General features: G+C 43.9%; 1 protein-coding gene across 4 annotated transcripts in view; it reads left to right on the forward strand.

The window, feature by feature from the left end:
• Positions 1-23,647, forward strand: part of CPXM2 (carboxypeptidase X, M14 family member 2) — a 139,472-nt gene that overhangs the window by 42,510 nt on the left and 73,315 nt on the right. For all 4 annotated transcript variants that reach the window (XR_013449577.1, XM_078077015.1, XM_036067146.2 and 1 more), the window contains exon 4: positions 9,332-9,471. Coding sequence is in view for 3 of the 4 variants with exons in the window: in XM_078077015.1 (XP_077933141.1) it covers positions 9,332-9,471 (140 nt within the window). In the remaining variant the exon portion in view is untranslated. The remainder of the gene's footprint in view (positions 1-9,331; positions 9,472-23,647) is intronic.

Below are 23,647 nucleotides of genomic sequence, written 5' to 3' on the forward strand. Positions count from 1 at the left end.
AAAGAAGTGGGACAATAGAAACTTTTATACAGTGCTGAAAATGTAAAATAGCACAGGTTTGGAAATGTTTTTGGAGTATCTGCTAAAGCTCAACATTCTCATACCTGTTCATCTAACAAATTTACTCTTATGCCTAAAAGAAATGCATTCATATGTGCATGATAAGGCAGGGACAGGTAGGTTCATGGCACCATTATTCATGACAACCCAAAATGGTAACAAGACACATGCCCATCAACATACAATGAATAAGTCACTCTATATGCGTACGATGGAATACTATACACCAGCGAAAAAGAGTAAGTTATTGCTACCTGCGATAATATGGATTGATCTCACAGATACAACATTGAGCAAAAGAAGCCAGACACAAGAGAGTAGTTATGGTAAGTTTCGTTTATGTAAAATTTAAAAACAGAAAAACCAGCCTGGGGAAATGGAAGTCGGAGTAGAGGTTATCTTTGGGGGGCAGGGGAAATGGAAGTCGGAGTAGAGGTTATCTTTGGGGGGCAGGTGATACTGGGAGGTGGCCAGAGGGAGGCTGTAGCAAGCTGGTCATGTTCTACATCTTGATGTGGGTGTGGACATATGGGTGAGTGTGCAGTAAAATTTATTGAACTTAGGACTTGCGTACTTTTTTGTATATATTTTACTTCTAAAGAATTTTATTTCAACTTTTATTGAAACTTAACAATAAAATCATGTATCTGTTCTCCAGCTTTACCATCATATTTCAGAATTACCTTTTCTTTGGTTCTTAATAAATTTAATTCCAGTACAGCATACCTCAGAGATGTTTTGGGTTTGGTTCTAGGCCACCTCAATAAAGTGAATATTGCCATAAAGTGAGTCAAATGAATTTTTTGGCTTCCCACCACAAACTAAAAAAACACAGTATCTGTGAAGTGTGATAAAGTGAAGCACAGTGAAACCCAAAGTATGGCTGGGCAGGACTACTATTTAGTTACTAAAATGATTTTAATATTTTTACATAATGTAAACATCAGATTCTTTAAGGGAGTAATTTTTTAAAAATTTTTAATTAAGGTGTAATTGACATACAACATTATATTACTTTCAGGTGTTCAATACAATGATACAGTGTTCGTATATATTGTTGATATTTGTATATATTGTGAAATAATCACCATAGTAAGTCTGGTTAATATCCATCCTTATACATAGAAACATTTTTTTTAATTCAATGAAAACTTTATTAAAAAGCTGGTAAATCATAGAAAGGTGTATTTGATTTAAACTTTGAAGGGAATGTTAAGAATATGATGAATGAAATTAGGTGATGAAGGAGAAGAAGAGGACATAGCAGCAGGTAGAAATGAATTCCTCACTGCCTATAGTAGGGAGTCAACAGGGACTTTCTAAGAAAATATAGAATTAAGCATATTGCACAAAGGTATGTTATGTGAGTTATGTAGTTATTAAATTAATCACTGAAACAAAGACATACCTTTAAATTTGTAGAGGAGGGCGCCTGGGTGGCTCAGTTGGTTAAGCTACTGCCTTCGGCTCAGGTCATGATCCTGGAGTCCCGGGATCGAGTCCCACATCGGACTCCCTGCTCAGTGGGGAGTCTGCTTCTCCCTCTGACCCTACCCCCTCTTGTGCACTCTCTCTCACTCTATCTCAAATAAATAAATAAAATCTTAAAAAAAATTTTGTAGAGGATAAGAAATGAAACTGATGAACATAGGGGGAAAAAAAAGAGGCAAACCAGGAAACAGACTCTTAACTAGAGAGAACAAATTGAGGGTTGCTGGAGGGGAGGTGGGCGGGGGATGGATGAAATGGGCGATGGGGATTAAGGAGGGCACTTGTGATGAGCACCGGGGGATGCAGGGAAGAGTTGAATCACTAAATTCTACACCTGCTACAAATATCACACTCTATGTTAACTAACTGGAATTTAAGAACTTGAAACAACAACCACAGAAAAACCAAAAACAAACAACCCCCAAAAAGAGTACATAAAGAGTAAAAATCACTTATAGTTCCAAAAATAAATAAAATATTTCAGAGGAGGCGTGGACTTAAAAGCCAAGAAAATAGCTCAGTACTCAAAGATGAAGCACAACAAAAGAAGCAGGAAAAATACAATATCTGAGAGAAGTTGATGACTCATATGACGACAAAGAACATTTGCCAATGGGCTAAGTTGAGCACTCACTTGTTAGTAGAAGAAAACTTAGGTGTTATCATAAAGCGAATTCAACCACATGTCTCAGCAGATACAAACCTGAAACGAAGTGAGTTTTTCTTAAACAACAAGTGGTTTATAGTATATTTAATAGATTTTACTTGAAAGTGTTTGAAATTTCAAGCTCTAGGTATTTATTGACCAGTGCAAGGAACTATTTAAGACTTTGATTTTGGGTTTTAACAATCACTTCAAAAACAATGAATATTTCTTTTCAACCAGCTCTACTGGTGATTGAGGTCTGAACTGGGACAAGATGCTCTGCTGATTTGCAGAAGGATTAGCTGATTTGTACCCGGGCAGTTCTATGGGTTTATCAAAGGTCTATCACAGAGGTTTACCGGAGATATACTGGCAAAATGATGGCCCTTATATGGGAGATTAACTCTATTAATCATATGTCACATCTAATATTTTTAGCTAAGGCCACCCCCTGTCCAGTGGCGGTACCTTGTTGGTAACATGTAAGGTTTCAGTGAGTACTTCTAAGATTTTCTCAAAGATATTTTAAAATAACCATCACATTATTCTGTTTTTGTCCAGATAGTCCTGGGCTGTGTCTGCCCAGTGGCAGCTCTAAGTAAGTTATCCTGGAATTGCTAAATAGTTATATTCAGTTGGATATAACTTTTTAATTCATTCCAGATGCTTCTGTAGAGAGGCAGCCCATGATTATGAATTACAGTGCAGATCAGTGACTTTATAACAGCATAGTAATTTTGAGATTCATTTTTTTCTATATATACCGTAAGGCAGGGCACTTTTCACGATGTCTAGCATGTAGTAGGAGCTCTGTAGACACCTGGAAAATGGAAGAGTAAACAAATCAGGCTTTATGTCATTGCCTTTCCCTTGGCTTTTTAAAACTAGAATTTATATTAATCAGTTTTGTAAGCAAGTAGTTTGAGAATCAGAGTGTTGAAGGATGATTAAAAAAAAACCAAGAGAATGGTGGTTGCCAGGGGCTGGGGGAGGGGAGGTGGGGAGGTGTAGGACAAAGGGTACTGACTTTCAGTTGTAAGAGGAATAAGTTCAGAGGATCTAATGCATAGCGGGCAACTGTGGTTAATAATATGGTACTGTACACTTGAAAGTTGCTGAGAGCCCATCTTAAGCATTCGCAGCACATAAAAAGTCAACCCGGAGGTGATGGATATGTTAATTATCTTGATCTTGGTAATCATTCCACAATGTACATGTACATTGTACACTTTAAGTATAGCAGATATTTATGCCTGATATATTTATGTAATATATTAAATATATAATTATATTTGTCAATTATTACTCAATAAAATTGGAAAAAATAAAAAACAAAGGTGCTTTGCCTGTGGACCCCCACACCCACCCACCCCCTGAAGCCATCACATGCTGTGAGTGAGGCAACTACTCCAAACTCCTTTTAATTGTTTCTTCGGGAATTGAAATATTTATTTCTATTTTTTTAGGTGAGTGGGGGTAGGGACAGAAGGAGAAGGAGAGAATCTTAAGCAGTCTCCACACCCAGCGTAGAGCCCAATGCGGGGCTCAATGTCATGACCCCGAGATCATGACCTGAGTTGGAACCAAGAATTGGGTGCTTAACCGACTGAGCCACCCAGGTGCCCCAAATACTTATTTCTAAATAGTATGCACATACTGATATGTATTGGTTTGCACATTTTTGACTTTTTATTCTGAATTCATATTATAGAGGATGAAAATTTCAGCTCATTTTTATGATCCCTTTACCTTAACCTCTAATCCTTCCAGTGAAATTGTATCTCAAATTTTGGGTAAATCTACATTAAAGGTTTTCATTATTAGGACTGTGTAAATAGTGCTTACAACTTGAGCCCAGAAATAGTGCAGTTTCGAGCCAAGGGAGATAGACTCTGTATCCTTTCTTGACACCTTTTTGTTTTCTTAGAGCTGCTTGTATTTTTAAAAAACATTTCCCGGGGCGCCTGGGTGGCTCAGTTGGTTAAGCGACTGCCTTCGGCTCAGGTCATGATCCTGGAGTCCCTGGATCGACTCCCGCATCGGGCTCCCTGCTCAGCAAGGAGCCTGCTTCTCCCTCTGACCCTCCCCCCGTCATGTACACTCTCTCTCTCTCTCTCATTCTCGCTTTCTCAAATAAATAAATCTTAAAAAAAAAAAAGACCTAAAAAAAAAAAAAAAAAGACCTAAAAAACAAACAAACAAACAAAAAAAAAACATTTCCCGTGCCCTGTAATAGGTCTGGGTCTGTAAAATACCCCTTAATACAATTTTCTATAAGGTCAAACCTGTTCAGTGATTTTTGGTCTCAGAGTTGTTTTTTATGTTTCTGTAAGACATTCCTTCAGGAGCCCTTGACCTGCTGTGTTGTGAATGGCTTGCTTTCCAGATCTTTATACAGCTGCTCTCCTGGGACTATCTCCTCCCTCATTCGGGGAATTCTCTCCTATGTTGGCACCCTTGATTTCTGGATCTTGTATCTTCTTTTTGGTGTTCTGCCTCATTTTTGTGGAGCGCATTCGTCTTACAGCTTTATGGAATTGGGGCATGAGAAATTTTGGGGGGGATCTGTGAATCCGAAAACGTATTTTACCATCGCAATGGACAGTTTGGCTGAGTGTAAAATTCATGGGTGAAAAGTCTTTTCCTTCAGAATTTTGAAGTCATTATCCCTCCATTCTTTGAGCTTCAGATGTTGCTACTAGGACTTCTGGTACCACGCGGATTCCTTTGGCTTGGTTGTATATATTTATTTTATTTTTTGTTTCCTCTCTGGAAGCTTCTAGAATCTTCTCTTCATGTGTGATGTTTTGAAGTTTTATAAAGATATGTTTGGGTGTGGGTCTTATTCATCATAGTGGATTCTTAGTGTTTTGGAGACTTAAACCTTACAGATCTGGGACATTATTTGCTTATAGTATTTTTTTTTTATAATTTCCTCCCCCGCTCTTCTTATTTTTCTTTGATTGCCCATTGTTATTGTAATTTTCACATTACAAGAGCTCCTTTTTCCTTTCTAAGAATATCCTTCTTTTGTTTTATGCAGGCAAGAGCTTCTTCAAGGGATAGTCATTATAATTTCTTTGAGATTTTCTTCTCTTCCCCATTACATTTTTAGTTTATTTAATTTCTGTTTGTTGGAAGCCTGGCTACCTTGTGTCCTGGAGCTGGGAGGAGGAGGCGAGCTAGGGTGTCTCACTCTTCAGTCTGCTGCTATCCACTGACTGAGTTCTCGGTTTTTATCCATCATATCACATCTGCCCTCCTGTGTCTGGAGCCCCCAAATCCAGAGCCTCTAGGATTGTTTGGTTTTTTAAAGAGAAAAATTTCAGGTCTTCTGTGGGGTAGGGAGATCTGTAGACAGAGCTCTGTGGGAATCTATTTTTTTTTATACATGTTTTGAATCAGTTCCCTGTTTTCAGTGCTGCCTCGCCTTTCATGCTACCCAGGAGTCTAGTTTCAGGGCTTTTTAAAGCCCTGGGTGACTTGCTTCTCACTGGTGTTCCCCTTGTAAGCTTGCATCTCCTTCTCTTGCTGAGTCATTCGGGACTCCTCCATCTGATTTCTATCTTCATATATTGTAATTTGGAGATTATAAATGTCTTCTAGTTTTATCAGAGATCTGACAAAATTTTGTCAGATTGTATTTCTTTATCTTGTTTTCTTTGGGGGGAGTTTTTGAGACTAGAGTGCAGAGAAATAAACATTTACTCTATCATCTTGAAACAAAAATCTCTTTGTTTTAGAGAGAAAGAGATTGAGGGGGAGAAGCAGAGGGAGAGAGAGAATCTTAAGCAGGCTTCACACTCAGCCTGGGCTCGATCTCACCACCCTGAGATCACAACCCGAGCTGAAATCAAGAAAGAGTCAGACGCTTAACCAACTGAGCCACCCAGGTGCCTCAGAAAAATCCCATTTGATCTTAAGTGGCTAGTATCAGGTTTTCTCTTTGTTTTGGATTTAATAATTTCCACATTTATCTTAAGCAAAATTTAGTCTGTTAGATGCATTGGTGTTTTTTTTTTAATTTGGTAAAGAAATGATGAGTATGACTTAATTGCCTAGAGAAAATTATATTAATTCTTAACTTATGGAGCTCTGTAGTGTACAAATTATCATTCCATCTTAGTGGTGTTTTCAAGACTAGCTTATACTCCAAGGAATCCCACTTTTTATTCCAACAACTTCTGATAGAAATTTCTCCAACATTTATGAAGTCTTTCCTGCATTTTTGAACAGAAAGGGATGAGTGTACCCTTCTCTTGGTCTCCCAGACGTCCTACTGACATCACGGATTGCTCTGTGCTGAAATTTGGTGACACCTCTGGGACTGGCCCCTCCTCTTTCGCTGAATCCTTCCAGGCGCTTGCTTTATAAATTCATAATTGATTTTGCAGAGGTGGCTGTCACTTCCCTGTTGAATCAGCTTCGGAAGGGGCCTTCCAATCCCCTGACACCTTACTGCATTTAATTGAAGGTCTAGTGTGCTCAGGAAGAGCTGAGATCGGCAGCAGAAGCAAAATACCCAGGCTGGCCCAAAACCAGGAGCCCAAAATTTAATTCCAAGTCGGAGTCAAGTAGGCTTCGGGGGAATAGCATGGGGATAACTCCTCCACATTCTGTGATTCTCTCGGGGTGACAATGCCAGGCTCTGTGGCAGCTCTGTTCTCGTTTTCTCAGCCCGCGGCCGGGTATTCCCAGTTTTGCCACAGCTGCCACTTTGGAGACACTGCTTTGCGGTGCGGTGGTTATTGTCCTGGGCGTTGCAGAATGGTGAGCAGCATCCCTGGTCTCGGTCCATCCGTTGTCAGTAGCACATATGTGCCGGCTGGGACAGCCAAAAACGTCTGCGGACTTTGCCAACTATCCCCCAGGGGACAACATGGATTCCTACTGAGAACTTCAGACTAGGAGTCTCCTCTTTTTTCAGATTTTGTAACTCTGTTCTGGATATTTGAAGTTGTAGAAAATGTGGCAGCAAGTGCCCGGAATAGTATTGTAATTCCTTATAATTTTGTAGAATGTGGGATAATTCATAAAGCGCCCATATTTCCATAATTTGCCAAATAGTCATTGTTTTAAATATACTGATAACTAACATTTGTTAAGTGCTCGCTTTTTTTTTTTTGAGCCCACACAGGGTGCTGGGTCCTGTTGTAAACACTGTCAATACCCTAAGGGAGAAATGAGCGTTGCCCCCATTTTGGCAGATGGGGAAACTGAGGCACAGAGCATTTCAGCAAATTGCTTGAGTTTATACAGGGTGGAAGTGGCAGGACTGAGATTCACACCGAGGCAGGAGGACTTCAGAGCACAAGGTCTTAACCAGCACTTTGTGCAGTGGTTGATTTTAAGGTGCTGAGAACAAAACACCAGCCGCGCTTGTAGACTTTAGCCCGTCCATTCTGAGCACCAAGAGGGCAGGACTGCACACGTTTTCCACCTTTCCATTCCTCTTACCTGGGCCAGTACCTGGCAGATTGTAGAGGCACGGTGAAGGTTGATTTTAGTAAATGAAGTAAACACCAGTCTCATGGGTTGTTTACGCGAAAAGAGGAGCCCAACAAAAACTAAGTGTTACGGTTTCTCAAAGGAAGCTCAGTGGTGGTATTGTAAGTGCTGATGTGCTAAACAGGTGTCTGTCATTGGGAGGATCCCTGCCTTTGGTGAGGAGGTGCAGGGACCGTGCCAGTAGCCTCCAGCCTGGGGCAGTGGTCTCCTTGTTGGCGGGCAGTTTTGGGAAATGAGAGCTTGGGTGTCAGAGGGTCACCCTCACTTTAACAAAACCCGTGAAAGCATGGGTGAGTACCGGTAAGACACACTTGCATAATTTAGCCTTTCCTTGACGGTTCTAGAAGGCAGAACCTTGTAGCACTCCCAGGTCCCGATCACAGACGCCCCGTATGCCATGAGACCCCAAGGGGCTGGTTAATTGAGAGCTTGAGTTTCTGGAGAATGTTGACTAATGGGTGTTTGCAGTCACCTTCACCCGAGATGGTAGTGCTTTCAGGAGACCGTGATATGTGAGTGTTCTGACATTTCCCTCAAAGCTCTTTCCAGATTGTTTCAGGAGGGGGTGGGAGTGCATGTGCTATGGTTTGGTCCTGATACAAGGCGGATGTTAGCTGGCGCAGAGATGGTAGGGCCCCACTCATGGAAGCCTTGGCCATGTTGTTCGTCTGCTGTAGCTGGACTGCGAGTTTCACATCACTGTTGCCCATTAGAAGTAAGGCTGCCCCAGAATTTGAGCTGCGAGGTGCTCAGAGGGAGGAAAGGTGGGCTGGCCTGTCTTTCAAATATCACTTAGACTTTTTTTCTGATTCTGTATTTGTGAAATAGCTATGGGAATAGCCATGGGTTCATGTAGAAAGGGTCTTAGTAAATTAGGAAGCTTCACTTAGTTCAAATATCCTTTTTTCCCCCTTTTATCTCATCCTTCCTTCCTTGGAATTCTTTCTTGAAATGGTGATAATACAGGAAAAATTCCAGAGCAGAAATGTCACATACCTTGTAAATTCAGATCAGAAGAATCTTTGGTAGGAATAGTAGCCCAAACTCAACACGTCAAGTGACTTAAATGCCAGTAAATAAATATTCAGTAGATAAACTTACCCTTCAACATTCAGCTCGGATAGCGCCTCTATGCTGGTCTCTCCCAGACCAAGTAAGCCATTAGCCTTAAATGCTCCTGTAGCAGTTTGCTCCGGTTCCCGGAATAACACAGGCCCCATTGTGTTTCTAATTCATCTGTTTTCATGTCTTTCTTCCTGCCTGGATGGTGAGGTTCTGGGAGGGAAGGATTCACCTTTGTATCCCCAGCACCTGGCATGTGTAGGCTGGTACATAGGAGACGGTCTGTGCCTGCCGGATGCATGAGTAATAGGGGAGCTCATTAAATTTCATCTTCAACACTGGGCAAGAAGAGGACGTATCATATTGAAATATTTCCAACTTGTTAATAACAGGCCACTCCGTGTTATGATTTAGGAAAAGGAGTGTTCAGGACATAGTGATTTTTTTCTCTGTCCCGTGTTCATTTTCTTCTACCCCCCCCCCCCCCGAGCCCCCACAAGTCTCATGAAAATATTCATTGATTCTGGGTCTTTTTGAAGAACATCTCTCTCTCTTTCTTTCCAGGCAGGTATTAATGAAAATGACTTTTACGATGGGGCGTGGTGTGCAGGAAGGAATGACCTCCATCAGTGGATTGAAGTGGATGCTAGACGTCTGACCAAATTCACTGGTGTCATCACTCAAGGAAGGAACTCACTTTGGCTGTAAGTGTGGGTGGACCTGTGCTTTTCTAGACTCCATGCCTTGGGTCTAATGTTATAGGGTTTGAACAGAGACAGGGAAGATGCAGAGAAGTATCTGGTGATAAGCAACAGAAGTGAAGAAAATTGGAATGTGGACAGGATGCTGGGCTTGCTGTAGACACAAGCATCTCTTGAAATGATGTTATCCCCTGTACAAGATGAGAGAGAAGGACCCACCTGGCAGGTTGGGCTGAGTAGACAAAGGTGTTGTAAAAACAATGCAGCTTAGGCAGGTGGCTGCCATCTTGGATCTGTGATGAGTTACTGGTACCCTGACTGGTAGACTGAACACAGCCCAAGGTGGGAACTCTGACACTGAGCAATAGGTAACAGGTCCAAGCCACTGTTCTGGAGTAGATGGTATGAATCCTTTAGAATCTGAGGACTGGAAGCCCAGGGAGGTTCCCAAATAAAGGACTATAGAGAAGTAGTAGAAATGAAGGGTGAGCCAATATGAGGCCTGAGAATGAGATGGAGCCCATTTCTCAGAATTGACCTTGGGCCCGGGGTTGGGTCAATAACAAGATGAAACTGATAGTAATCCTAAGAGAGGTAGGCTCTCCCTCCCATGGTACAGGCACACAGTGGAATATTACATATTATTCAGCCTTAAAAGGGGAGGACATTCTGACATGTGCTATACCATGGATGAGCCTTGAGGACATTATGCTAAGTGGAATAAACCAGTCACAAAAGGACAAACATTGTGTGATTCCACTTAGTGAGACCCCTTGGTGGCCACCAGGGCCTGGAGGAGGGGGAATGGGGAGTTGTTGTTTAATGGGTCCTGAGTTTCAGTTTGGGGTGATGGAAAGTTCTGGAGCTGGATGGAGGTGGTGGTCACACAGGGATGTGAATGCACTGAATGCCACTGAATTGTACACTTAAAAATGGCTGGAATGATACATTTTATGTTATGTATCTTTACTGCAATAATGAAAAATTGTATGTGCCAAAACAATGCGCACAATAAAACCAAACAACCTCCCCACCTCAACCCAGGGCTGGTCATGGAGACGGAAGCAGGGCCACATCTGTGGGGTTGTCCTGTGATTCTAGCCATGTGGACAGCGAGTGGAGACCGGGAGCTAGGCAAGGCCTAGAAGGGTCCATAGGACCTTGGGTGCTTTCTGAATTTAAGCGAGAATTTTCAGGTTCCTCTAACATCTGATGACAACTGAGAAGTCAAGGGCACAAAGGCCTCCCACGCTGACATTAGGAAACTGGCCCAGTTAGCTAAGACCCCTCCTGCCCTGCCCGCCTCACCTTCCTGTCTGTGCCACACTCTAGAATTTCATTTCAGTATTTGCTCATTACCTCTTGGCAGTTGTGTAAAATCTGTAATTTGTTGATTCGATTACTTTTTAATTCCTGGAAAGGTCAACATTAATAAATAAACCAGGATAAAGGAGGGGAACCTGACATCTGTGCTCACATTTAACTGCCTGTCATTGTCACTGTAGAGGAGACTTTCTTACGTAGTGACAGTTGTCAGGCAGTGAGTCATCATCTATTTTCCTCTGCGCTTTTTTATTGTAAAGACGATATTATAACATCTAGCAACATTTAAAAACGGTACCCATGATTCCACTGTCCTTGGACAAACATAGTTTTTTGGGGGACATATTTGTAATCCTATTACATATGCAATCATGTTATTTTAACTTAAGAACGTATCAAAGCATTTTTCATGCTGTTACTGAGACTTCGTAATGGTCATTTTTAATAGCCTGTAATTTACCCGGCCATGGCTCCAGCTACCTTCTCGGTTTTCTGGTATCACATATCATTTTGCAAGAAAGCATTTTCATACTTTTTTCTTCCTTTGAATTATGTCCTTCAAATACATTTCCGGAGCTGGGATAATTTGTGCATTTTGACAACATTTGGTTATGTATTTGTGCTGTTTTGTGTAGTGCATTTTTTTTCTTTTTTTTCTTTTTTTTTAAGGTTTTATTAATTTGCGAGAGAGACAATGACAGACAGAGAGCATGAGAGGGAGGAGGGTCAGAGGGAGAAGCAGACTCCCTGCTGAGCAGGGAGCCTGATGTGGGACTCGATCCCGGGACCCCAGGATCATGACCTGAGCCGAAGGCAGTCGCTTAACCAACTGAGCCACCCAGGCTCCCTGTGTAGTGCATTTTTTTTCACTTTGCTTTTCAGCAGCGCCCATGTATGTGCTCATAATGATGATTTTTGCTCTGTGGTGTGCATTGTGCTCTAATCAGCTCATTACCATGACAGTTGTTTTCACTGTTTAGATTCTGAAAGGCAAGAATTTGGGGGAAGAAAATGTTGAATTGCTCAAGGGGAATGGAAACTTGGACAGAAAGATTGATCTTGAGATTATCCATAGGGATGAATGAAGGGATTTTACCTTAATGCTGGGATATTAACCTGTCTAACCACTGTCATTAGAGAGCCAGTGGTCGAGTTATTATTGGATTAGAAAGACCGAGCAGCGTAGGAATAACACTCACATTCCATTTCATCTAGAACACAAGAGCATTTTAGGTGAACAAGAAATTGCAGTAGAACAGTATCTTTCTTTGACTATGCCTAGGACAGGAACATCTTAGAAGACAAGGGATAGAATTGCTTTTAAGAGTCAGATTTTTTTTTTTTGGCTAAATGTATTTTAAGTCAAATTGTCCTTCAAGGACAATGGAAAGGAATTTGATGAGTTTCAGTTTGTCTTACCTCCTGGAATAGGACTGTCTCCACTAAGGACTGAAGAGGAAATAGGACAAGGATGAATTTTGGTATCTGAACCTTTTTATTCCCCAGAGGCATGAATAATGCTAGAAGCATTGGGATCTGTCCCAGGATGACCAGAAAACATGTCAGCCATGGGAACCATCAAATGCTGACAATGAAGAAGGCAGCAGGTGTCCCTCTTTCCCTCTCCCCATGACCTCGATCCCCACGCTGTTCCCAGGACAGGTGTCTATGGTACCATTTTTTTTTTTTTTAAGATTTTATTTATTTATTTGACAGAGACACGGTGAGAGAGAGAACACAAGCAGGGGGAGTGGCAGGGAGAGGGAGAAGCAGGCTTCCTGCTGAGCAGGGAGCCCGACATGGGGCTCCATCCCAGGACCCTGGGATCATGACCTGAGCCGAAGGCAGATGCTTAACAACTGAGCCACCCACGTGCCCCTATGGTACCATTTTTAATATTCCTATTTATGGGCTTCTGTGTTCCTCCCTGCTGGTCTGGGAGTACCTTTATGATAGAGACAATGCCTGGTCGCCTTGCCCTGTACCAGGCATCTATTAAGACACTCAAGTAATGATTTTTTAACGAACGAATATTGTTAGGAAGTAACAAATTGACAAAGGTCCATTCACATGGAATGGTAATGAGTTCATTAATCTGCGAGTGTCAGTGACCGAGAACAAGTTTGCAGTGGGAGTCGGGAGAGGAGAGGGGCCGTGGAAGGTTGAGGAGTGACGATTTCTAGTGATGGACGATGGCACGGACAACAGAATGCCTTTGGAGTCACGTCACGGCTCTTGACTCTTGTTGGTTATGAGATTTCCCTTCTTGGAACCTCAGTTTGCTGCCTGAAATAAGATAACTATTCTCTATGGGGTCAAGATGCAGTGGAGGTCAAATGAAATTACCCAGCACATAGTAAGTGCTCAGTAAATGTTAGTTTCTTCCCTCTGCATCTCTTTGGGTTTATTTAAAACAGTGGCTTGGAAGCTTTATTTTTAGCCACAGAAACCTTTGGAGGATACAGGGAGGCGAGGCTGCGCCGTGCGAATCTGGGGGGCGCAGGGGAGCTTTGCCTGCCTAGCCCGACCTCCTCCCCCCACCCCAGTGGAGCAGCCCTGGAGGATGCCTTCATCCACGTAGCTCTGGTAACAAGCATACTGAACGGCCTGAGGGCCCTCTGGGCCGGTTACAACCCTGCCTGCTCCTCCAAAGGCCCGTGGCCGCTTCCTGAATCTTGCCGGGTAAAGGGAAATTGTGGAATTCAAGCCAAGACAAGCAAGGGCAGGGCAGGAATTAGAGCTTGATTTTTCTAGTTAAACATGCAGAACCTACCCTCATCTCAGAGAGTTGCATTTTGGCTGGGAATGTTCTAGGAATGGAAGGGCAAGAGGTTGCCGGCCCTTTGAGGTCGGAGCCAGATGGGTATTGCTGTGTATAAAGGCTTCTGTCTGGTTGTTAGAATACGGGAGCACGTGGGGGTTACAATGCATATATATTTAAGGATATTATTAATACTTTTCATCTGTAGGACTTTCATAGCTGGTATTTTTTTTGTGTGAAGATTTTATTTATTTATTTGTCAGAGAGTGTGAGAGAGAGATGAGAGAGCACACACAGGGAGAAGCAGGCTCCCCACTGAGCAGGGAGCCCGATGCGGGGCTCGATCCCAGGACCCTGGGATTATGACCTGAGCTGACGGCAGACGCTTAACGACTGAGCCACCCAGGTGCCTCGTATGGTTGGTATTTTTAAGTGAACATCCATAATCTTACTTGTTTCTGACATTCTCTTTGTGTGTTTATGAATTCATTCAGCTGTTACTGAGCACTGCGTACTCAGCACTAGGGATACAAGGTGAGCAAGGAGTGGCCTGCTTGCAGGGAGCTTTCATTCTGGTGGAAGAATCCAGTATGTTAACAGATTCACTAGCATCCGCAAAGTACCCGTTGATGAGGGATGGGGAAAGAGCTGTTATCAGATTTGGGATGTAGGCGTGAAGGACCATATGGCAGGTCACAAGGCTTAGCCTAGGTCTGTGACTAGTTCATAATCCAGTTGATGACAAACTATAATTCTAGTTTTAATAATTTTTCTATTTGAAAGTAATAAAGTATAATTATTTTCATGATACTGAATAATTTATATTTTTCACCAGTAGAAATTATCCTTCTCCATCGCACTGCAGTTTAGTGAAATGTTAGTATACTAATAAAAGCCAATCTTTAATTTCCCTAATTTCAGAAAGTATATTAGACATACGGGTGTTACAGTTATAACCAAAGTGATGATTGACAAGTTAATTATTCTGCTGGAGGGGAATAGATGCTGTAATGATGTGGGCAAGATACAGGCAATTAAAAATAACCACATGTTTTAAATTTTAATTGTTTAATAAACAAAACGATTCTTATTCTCTGGAGAGTCTGTAAATGTGTCCTTAAAGTGGGGTAGCTGTTTGACTGATGAGTTTGTAAGGTGAGGACTGGGAGGGTTTGGCTGGTTGGCTGACTTTTTAAAAAGCAGTTGGGCTCTTTAGAGCCAGAGGAGTGGGTCCCCGGCTGTGAGCCAGGCTTGTGACCGAGGACACAGTGATGGTGGAGCTGGCTTTCTCTTTGTCGGTGGAAAGCTGTAGCAAAGGTTCTGAGTGTGGGCCTCCCCGTACACAATTCTGATGGTGAAGGAAAGGAGCAGATGAGGTGCCCCAAGGAAAGGCTTGTCTCCCCCTTCTGCTCCGGAGACAGCTGTGTTCAGAGGAGGGGCTGGTGGCCGACGGGGCAGATTGCTGAGGGGCTCGGGGGTGGCTGGGAGGAGTGGGACTGACGCCGGTGGAGGAGCTCACCCTGGAAAGAAAGAGGGTCTCCTTGTCCCTTGAGATACTGAAGGTGCGGGAGAAACCCTGAGGTGGATTCACAGCCTTGGCCCTAGAGGGTTGGTTTTACATTCTTGCTGAAGCAGGAGGCGGGGTCCTCTGCAGACAGTGAGTGTGGCCGGTGTAGGGGTTGGACGCTTCTAGCAAGAGGACAGGGAGAGCTGCCGAGCGCTCAGCTGGTGTCCGGAGCTCATAGAATTGTAATGGTCCCACTTGGCACTGAGGGCACTTTCTGCACTAGGGGGCGGTAGAATCGGTGGCCATTTCCCTGGAGGAGGTCTGGGGACAAGGGCATTTTGCGAGCTGGTAGGACACAGAGCACATTTGGAAGGAAGGGTGTGAGGTTCAGCTCCAGGGCTGGTGGGGGAGGAATCAAAGGCAGAGGGCTGATTCCCTGGAAGTGCAGGGCAATTCAAGGAGCCACTGGGGGAGATGAGGCTTTAGAAGTGACACAAGCTTGGCCGGGAGGACCGGGGTCATCTGAAGACTCCGCAGGGCCAGCAGAGGTGATGATCTGGGGCCCGGGGGGCGGGGGGTGTGAGCGGAGGGTCCGAGAGGAGCAGACGTCTGGAAATCTTGAGGCTGCAGGGTTGGCGCTCCGTGCTGTCCCTGTTGGGAGCATCTGCAGGACACGCTGGACCCCAGCTCAGAGGAGGTGAGGAGGGGGCGGCTGAAGAGATGGTGGGGTCTGGTGAGGAGGGAAACGCAGGTAAGAAGAGGCAGAGGCAAAGAGAGACGCCGCTGGAGGGTGTTCATGGGCTGGAGGGGGAGCCTTCCCAGCACCTGCCTGGCCCCGGGGTTCTGCCCAGTGACTGGACCTCCGGCTCCCCAGTGAGAAGTGTTCACCCAGGCCCTCCCTTTCTCTTCAGTTGATGTGGTTTTCTGCCTTCATGGCTCTCTCACTGCCCCCCGCCCCCACCTCCAAGAATGCACAGCGGCAGCCCCCCCGGGGCGCAGAGGGAAGGGGCTCGGAGGGACGCCCAGTAGTCCCTGGAGCAGAGCTCGAAGGGAGGCTGGCTGGCACACCATCACTCATCTCCTGTTGAGTGTGTGTGTGTTTTCAGAATGCGTGGTGCTGTGTCTCCTCACTTACCGGTGACATGAAATGTTTGCCACCTGCGGGGGCTGGGAAGACAGAAGCTTCCAAACTCCTTTCTAACTTCTTTGAAAACTGACAGTCTTTGAATTGCTGAGTTTGGCACAAAATGGAGGGGTTTTCATGAAAACCTCTGCAAGTTCAAGTAAAAAGCTAGGCATGCGATCAATTCTTCATGTTATGTTTCCACAATGCAGGGAGAGTTGTTTGAAATTAAATAAAACTCTCACTTATGCCTGCATGGCCCATACCTGGTTTCCTGGGTGCCAGTGACTAAGAAAGAAGCTCTCAGAAGGTAAAATCTTTGAAATGGAAACAACTCTAGAGCTCCTTCCCAGGGATGGAATTTCCACCCTGCTTTATTCAAGGGTCCACTTTCCCTAGCTGTGACTCCCCGGGAAACCTTCCAGAAGGTTGCTGGGTATACCCTGTCTTTTCTCTAATCGGTTTCCAGGTGGAGGGGGACCTGCCTGCAGTGGGGTCCCTCCCCTAATTAGCTCCTGTCATGCTTCCACCCTGGACCCACATAGCCTTTGTGGATTGGCTCCCACTATCTGTCTGACTCATTCCCTTTGCTCACTGCACCCCTAGCAGGAGCCTCCTCTTTGTTCCACAGATAAAGGAAGCATGCTCCTGCCTCAGGGCCTTTGCACTTGCCATTCTATCTGAAGGCTCTGCCCTCTTGCATTCAGAGGCTTTTTTCTGACCATTCTTTTGAAACTCACTCTTAGTCGCTCTGTGTCCTTACTTGGCTTTATTTGATGACCAATTTATTTGTTGGTACCGGCACTGATCTCACTCCCAGGCAGCAGGCGGGACCTAGCTCTTGTGTGCCACCAAACCCCCAGTGCTAGATAGCGCCCTCCAGAGGGAAAGGCTCAGCGACCGCCCCTCCTGCTGCATCACTCGAAATTGTTCAGATCAATTATCCAGAGGCTGGGCTGCCGCCCCCCGCCCAGAATGCACTCATAGTAGGGGGGCTCTTTAGTGCGCAGACCACTGAGAGAAACTTGTCACACCCTCTGGGGAGGCAGCTCTCCCATGCCTTCGCTGTCCTTCCTTCTCTGATGACCAGGTCCTCAGCTGGTGTGGGAGGGCAGACAGGAGCACCGATTCCGGGGTGAGTCGGGGATCCAGACTTCCTAGTTGGCATGGCCCTGGCTATGTTTCTGAACCTTTCTGTGCCTCAGTTTCTTTATCTATAAAATGATGACAGTGGTACCTGCCACATAAGGTGGCTGAGGGGACTGAACCAATTAATACACGGCAGGCAGTCAGGGTAGTCCCTGGCACGCAGTGAGCGCCCTGTTGCTGCTGATTTCTTGGTATTTCTTCTGGTCTTTTGTGGAGGGTCCTGCTCACGCTCCAGCCCCTGTGCCAACCCCTCTTTCTTCTCTCCAGCCAGTGCTCTTAGGGCACTCAGACCACGTCCTCCCCTCTTTCTGATGGGCCTCACTCCCTGTGTGTGGTCTTCGAGTCCTGACCCTGGGGCAGGTGGGTGGTCCAGGTGGGCTCCCGGCCCTTCCCGGCCTCTGTTTCCTGGTCTGTCGGGAGAAGTGACGACTCCCTCTCTCAGCTCGTTGTGAGTGTTCAGTGAGACACGGTGGCACATTTGGGACACAGCAGAGACTCCATGAACCGTGGCTGCTGTGATTTATGACGTGGTCTCACCCCCACTTTCCTCGGAGCTCCCTCCTCTAGCCATTCACAGCTCGAACCTCCAGTGCCCCCCTCGCCCCCAGAGGACACCCAGGAAAGACTAGAACTGGCTCGGTCGCATTGCAGCGAAGAAGAAGAGCCTGACATTTTGTGAAAACCTTCCTGTGACACATCTGTATTTTACTGACATTAATTTGGCCAGCAGGAAAATTTCTTTAAATAAAACCACGGTGGTTCCCTATAGCAGGGTGACTGAGCACTCTGCCTTACTGTACAAGGTGCTCTCAGTAACTCTGCCAGGAAGGTCCCTTCCTTGTCCCCACTCTGTGGATGAAGAAACTGAGGTTTGGAGAACACAAGTAACTTGGTTATCTCTCTCTCTATGTTCAGAGTGAATATACCCGTGCTTTCTGCGCCCCCCCTTCCTCCCGCTATTGCTCACGATTTTCCCCGCGCCTTGGGGCCTCAAGCCCCACGGATGGACTTGTGGGTGCTTCTGCTTGCAGAATCTGGGGCCAGAGGGCATTGCGGCTGCACCCAGGGCCCACTTACCCATCAGACACAGCAGGCACGGTGCCAGGGGCCTTGTGACCTTTAGGGGCCCATGACAATGTTTAACCTCTTTGACAACCTGAATAAAATAAATGAGCTTTTAGATGGAAGAAAAGGTTTTAATAGATAATGTTCATATTTTCATCTTTATACTCATGTGGTCAAAAAATGGTTTTAAAATTTTTTTTTTTTAGGGAGGAAGTGGCCTGTGCACAGCAGAGTAGTGGCCTGCCCTGATGTTTATGTCCTAGTCCCAAGAATCTGTGAACGTGCTAGGTTTCATGGCAAAGGGGCCTCAGGGTTGCACGTGGAATTAAGATTGCTAATCAGCTGACCTTAAAATAGAGAGATGACCCTGGGTCGTCTGGGTGGGCCCAGGGTAGACACAGGGGTCCTTAAAAGTAGAAAGGGGGGGCACAAGGACAGCTGGTGGGATGGCAACTGTTGCTGGCTTTGGGGCTGGAAGAAGGGGCCCTGAGCAGGGAATGTGGGCAGCCTCTAGAAGCTTCCAGAAGATGCACAGCTCTGCTGACGCCTTGATCTCAGGACTTCTCACCTCCAGAATGGTAAGATAATACATGTGTACTATTTAAGCTGCTAAGTCTGTAGTGATTTTATGGCATCCTTGGGAAACTCATAGTATCCACAAAGGCAAAAGTTTCTAGGGTCCCCAAAAGTCCTCAAATGGCCTGGCTGCCCCACAGCTTTGCTCTCTGATGCAAGGTCATGCCATGCTAGAGAGCTCCAGCTGAAGGCAGGGCCTGCCAAGTAGCTCCATGCTCGACACGCATTTTAACTGAATGGAACTGGGCCAATTCTCTTCTCTCTATTTTTTAGGATTCTTGTGAGCCATTTCTTTGGTTCCTTTTGTCCTGGTCTCTTGAGTGACTCTTCCAGATTTAAAGGGCTTTAAATATCTTCTTTTTACTTTAAGTTCTCTGCAGTGAAGCTCCTTAACTAGGAGTTGCCTCATCCTTTACCCAAATTTATTGGACTTGGCCCCCAAAGTGGTATTTTTCCCCTCTTACCCAGTAGACATTTTTTACTGGAGGTAATGGAAACTGGATAATATTTCTAAGTTTATAACATTCCCTCCTATGGTCTGCATTTTCAAAAGGCCATGGTAACTGGTCCAAAGTGAAAAATCTAATAAATCAATGGGCTGATTTTTCAGTGCCCAACATTTGTCTGTACTGAGAATATAGCAGACCCATTTTACCGTGTGGCTGATTGCAGCAGAGAGAGGAGGTGGGACGGAGGGAGAGAATAAGGAGGATGTATTTTGTGTTCTTGGGTGCTATGGGTACCATGCCTATTAGAGACAAAAGGCAACACCCCCCCACGCCCCCCATATTGTTTCAAGATGCTACAAAAGGCAAGTTTAGACCTCTGGGGAGCAGTGGTCTTGCCAACATAGCTTGGCCACAGCCAGGATTTGAGCCTGCAAAGCTCTGTCAAGGAGGTGATGGACAGGAAGAGGAAGCTGCCAGCCTCCTCATGGTTCCAGCAGAAAATTGGCCTAAACACTAGGAGAGATTGTTGGGCCCTTCCTTCTCTGATTGAAAGGGGATTTAATAGTGTGCTTTCCCTGCTTGTGTGAGAAAGTGGACAACACTCAGTGCTATTTACAGCTGGGGTCGTGGCTTATTCGTGGTCCTTTTAGTTGATTGATTTTGCTCATTTGCCATAGCCAGTGGTATTTGCCAAAGCAGATGATAGTTGTTGGTGAGGATTTGGGGACATTCTCCCCTGTGAGGTGGAAGGAGAGAAGAATCTGACCAGCAAGACCAAGTGTCATGAAACTCCACTGTGGTAGAGCCCCGATGGGCGCCTCGGATCTTACCCTGTGTCCACCCAAAATTAGTTCTTTGTGATTTGAGCTACTCGTGTTTTTCCCAGTTACTCCCTTTCTTGTCACTTTGCCTTTTGCTGTACAAAAACTTTGAATTTTTACGTGGCTAATATAATCAGTCTCTGAAGGTTTATGTCATATTGGAAGGCATTGTCCTTTCTGAGGATGTAAATAATTTCCCCCATATTTTCTTCGAGCGCTTTTATGATTTCGACGTCTGCATTGAAATCTTTTGAACCGTTGTATTTTGGAATGTGTGTTGGCTTAGGTGTAATAGATCAAAGTCATTCTCCAATGGCCACTAGGATGTCCCAACATTATTTTTTTTCCCATATTTTCTGCAACTGCTATGGCCTGAATGTCCATGTCCTCTCAAAGTTTGTATGTTAAATCCTAATACCTGATGTGGTAATGTTTGTGTGTAGAGCCTTTGGGAAGTGATGAGGTCATGAGAGTGAAGCCCCCATGATTGGGATTATAAAAGAGGCCCCCCCAAGCTCCCTAGCCCCTTCTGCCATGGGAGGTTGTAAGGAGAATCTGTGACCTGTGGCACCATGTGACCATCTCGGACTTCCCAGCCCCCAGAACTGTGAGAAATGAGTTGCTGTTATTTATAAGCCACCCAATCTGTGCTGTTTGGTTACAGCAGCCGACAGGGACTCAGACTCCAACTGAAGGGCCTCCAACTTGATATTCTAAATTCCTGTCTTTCATGGGGTTATAAATTCTAGATATGTCTTTGGTCAGATTTATGGTTTGCAAATATTTTCTCCCAGTCTGTAGCTTCTTTTTTAATCTTTCCCACATTGGCTTCACATGTTAACCTCTTAGAGGAAAAGATTTTAATTTCAACCAAGTCTACTTTATTGATTTTTTTTTTCTTTATGGATTGTGTTTTTGGGGTCATGTCTAAGAACTCTTTATTAAGCTCTAGATCCCAAAGACTTTCTTGTATAGTATCTTCTAAAGTTTTGTAGTTTTATGTTTTACATTTAAATGTATGATCCATTTTGAGTTAATTTTTATATAAACTGTTAGGTTTAGTGGGATTTAATGATATATGGTTAGACCTAATGCTGTATAATTGTGTATAGATATATATTTGCTTCCTCACCAAAGCTGAACAGACTATCTCTCCACCGTAAAATTGCTTTTGCACCTTTGTTTAAAGTCAGTTGGCCATGGGGCACCCAAGCTGGCTCAGTCAGTAGAGCATGGGATTCTTGATCTCGGGGTTTTAAGTTTGAGCCCCACATTGGGCATAGAGATAACTTAAACATAAAATCTTAAAAAAAAAAAAAAAGTTGGCCATATTTATGTGGGTTTATTTCTGAGTTCTCTGCTCTGTTCCACAGATCTGTGTGTCTGTCCCTCCATCCGTACCGCCTTGTCTTTATTAGTGTAGCTATATAATGTCTTGAAACAGGGTAGATGGATTTCTCTCACTTTATTCCTTTTCAAAATTGTTTTAGCAATTCTAGTTCCTTTGCCTTCCTATATTAATTTTAGAATAATATTGTTTATATCTATAAAAAAGTCTTAAGAGGATTTAACAGGAATTGCATTAAACCTATCTATTAACTTGGGGAGAATCGACAGCTTCCCCATACTGAATCTTCTAATCCACAAACAGGGAATGGTTTCTCATTTATTTAGAGTTCTTTGATCTCCCTCACCAGTGTTTAGGGTTTTTTAGTATACAAATCCAGTACATGTTTTGTTAGATTTACACCTAAGAATTTCCTCTCTTTTGAGCACATGTGAATGGTACTGTTTGCTAATATTTTATTAAGGATTTTTGCATCAATATTCATATGTGACATTAGGTTAAAGTTTCCCTTCTGTGAGCAATCTGTTGATTTTTGGTATCGAATCTTCCACAAGTGAGAGAGGGAGGATTTCCTTGCTTTTCTATGCTTGGAGTACATCCAGGCATGAGCTTTCTGTGGGGCTGGGGGGAGCTCTTGCATGACTGCCTCGGCACCAGTCCTCAGGCTGTTTAGATTTTCTGTCTCTTTAGTCGGTTTTGATAAATTCTGTTGTCCTAGAACATTTGTGTTTTGAAATATATTCAAATTCGATTCAGCAAAATTGTTTAAGGATTCATTTCTTCTGGCCAGTGATTATTTTCTAATGATTTTGAAGTGTTTGTGCATTTCCTTCTTTTACTTCACTAGAATATCTAGTATCTATCTTACCATTTTCCCCTCCTTTATTTATTTATTTTTAATTTTTAAAAAAGATTTTATTTCTTTATTTGACAGAGAGAGAAAGCACACAAGCAGGGGGAGAGGCAGAGGGAGAGGGAGAAGCAGGCTCCCCGCTGATCAGGGAGCCCGATATGGGGCTCGATCCCAGGACTCCGAGATCATGACCTGAACCAAAGGTAGATGCTTAACTGACTGAGCCACCCAGGAACCCATCCTCTTCTTCTTTTTTTTTTTTTTTTAAAGATTTATTTATTTTAGAGAGAGAGAGCGCACATGAGTGGGGGGAGGGGCAGAGGGAGAGAATCTTCAAGCAGACTTCCCACTGAGCGGGGAGCCGGATGCAGGGCTTAATCTCATGACCATGAGGTCACGACCTGAACAGAAACCAAAAGTTGGATGCTCAACCGACTGAGCCACCCAGGCACCCCTTTCCCTTCCTTTTTTAAGAATAGCAATCCTTAGAATTATTTATTAGTTCTGCTCTTTTTCTGTTTTTGAATTCATTAATTTCTTTAGATCGATTCTTTCCTTTTGCTTTGTTTAGATTTATTATTCCACTAACTTTCTGAGTTGGACTCTTCATTCATTTATTTTTCTCCCTCTTATTTAGTGATACCACTTTGTAAGACTGAGAAACCTCTGCTAAGTACTGCTTACCTCTGTCCTGGTGGTGCCGACATAGGATATGTTATTACTGTTGTTTTCTAGATGCTCTTTAGTTTCGATTTTGGTTTTCTCTTGGATCAGAGATTGTTTAGGAGACTGATTTACGTTTCCTGGGGCAAGTGGATTTTGGATTTTTAATTTCATACGTGGCTTATTGAATCAGAGAATATTGCCTCTACTTTCTAATTTCTTGGTACTTGGGAAGTTTCTTTTGAGATCTAAAATAGAAGGACTATTTTTGTTTTCAGACTACAGAACATATGTATAGCCATTAGATTTACCTTATTAATTATGGTGTTTAAACTCCTTTATGCTGATCCATCATGGCCGAGGGAGACTGTCTCTCTCCATCCTGTGTCTCCTATAATTTGTTTCATTAATGTTAGTGCTATGTTTTAGCGCATAGAGATTCATAACTGCTTAATGCCTTATTGTGAGCTCTGTCCTTTGGAATCACGTTATCACATAGTGCCATTCTTTGTCTGGCTTAATGCTTTTTCCCCCCTGAATT

Source organism: Halichoerus grypus, chromosome 7 (assembly GCF_964656455.1).
Source record: "Halichoerus grypus chromosome 7, mHalGry1.hap1.1, whole genome shotgun sequence".
Lineage (NCBI taxonomy): Eukaryota > Metazoa > Chordata > Mammalia > Carnivora > Phocidae > Halichoerus > Halichoerus grypus.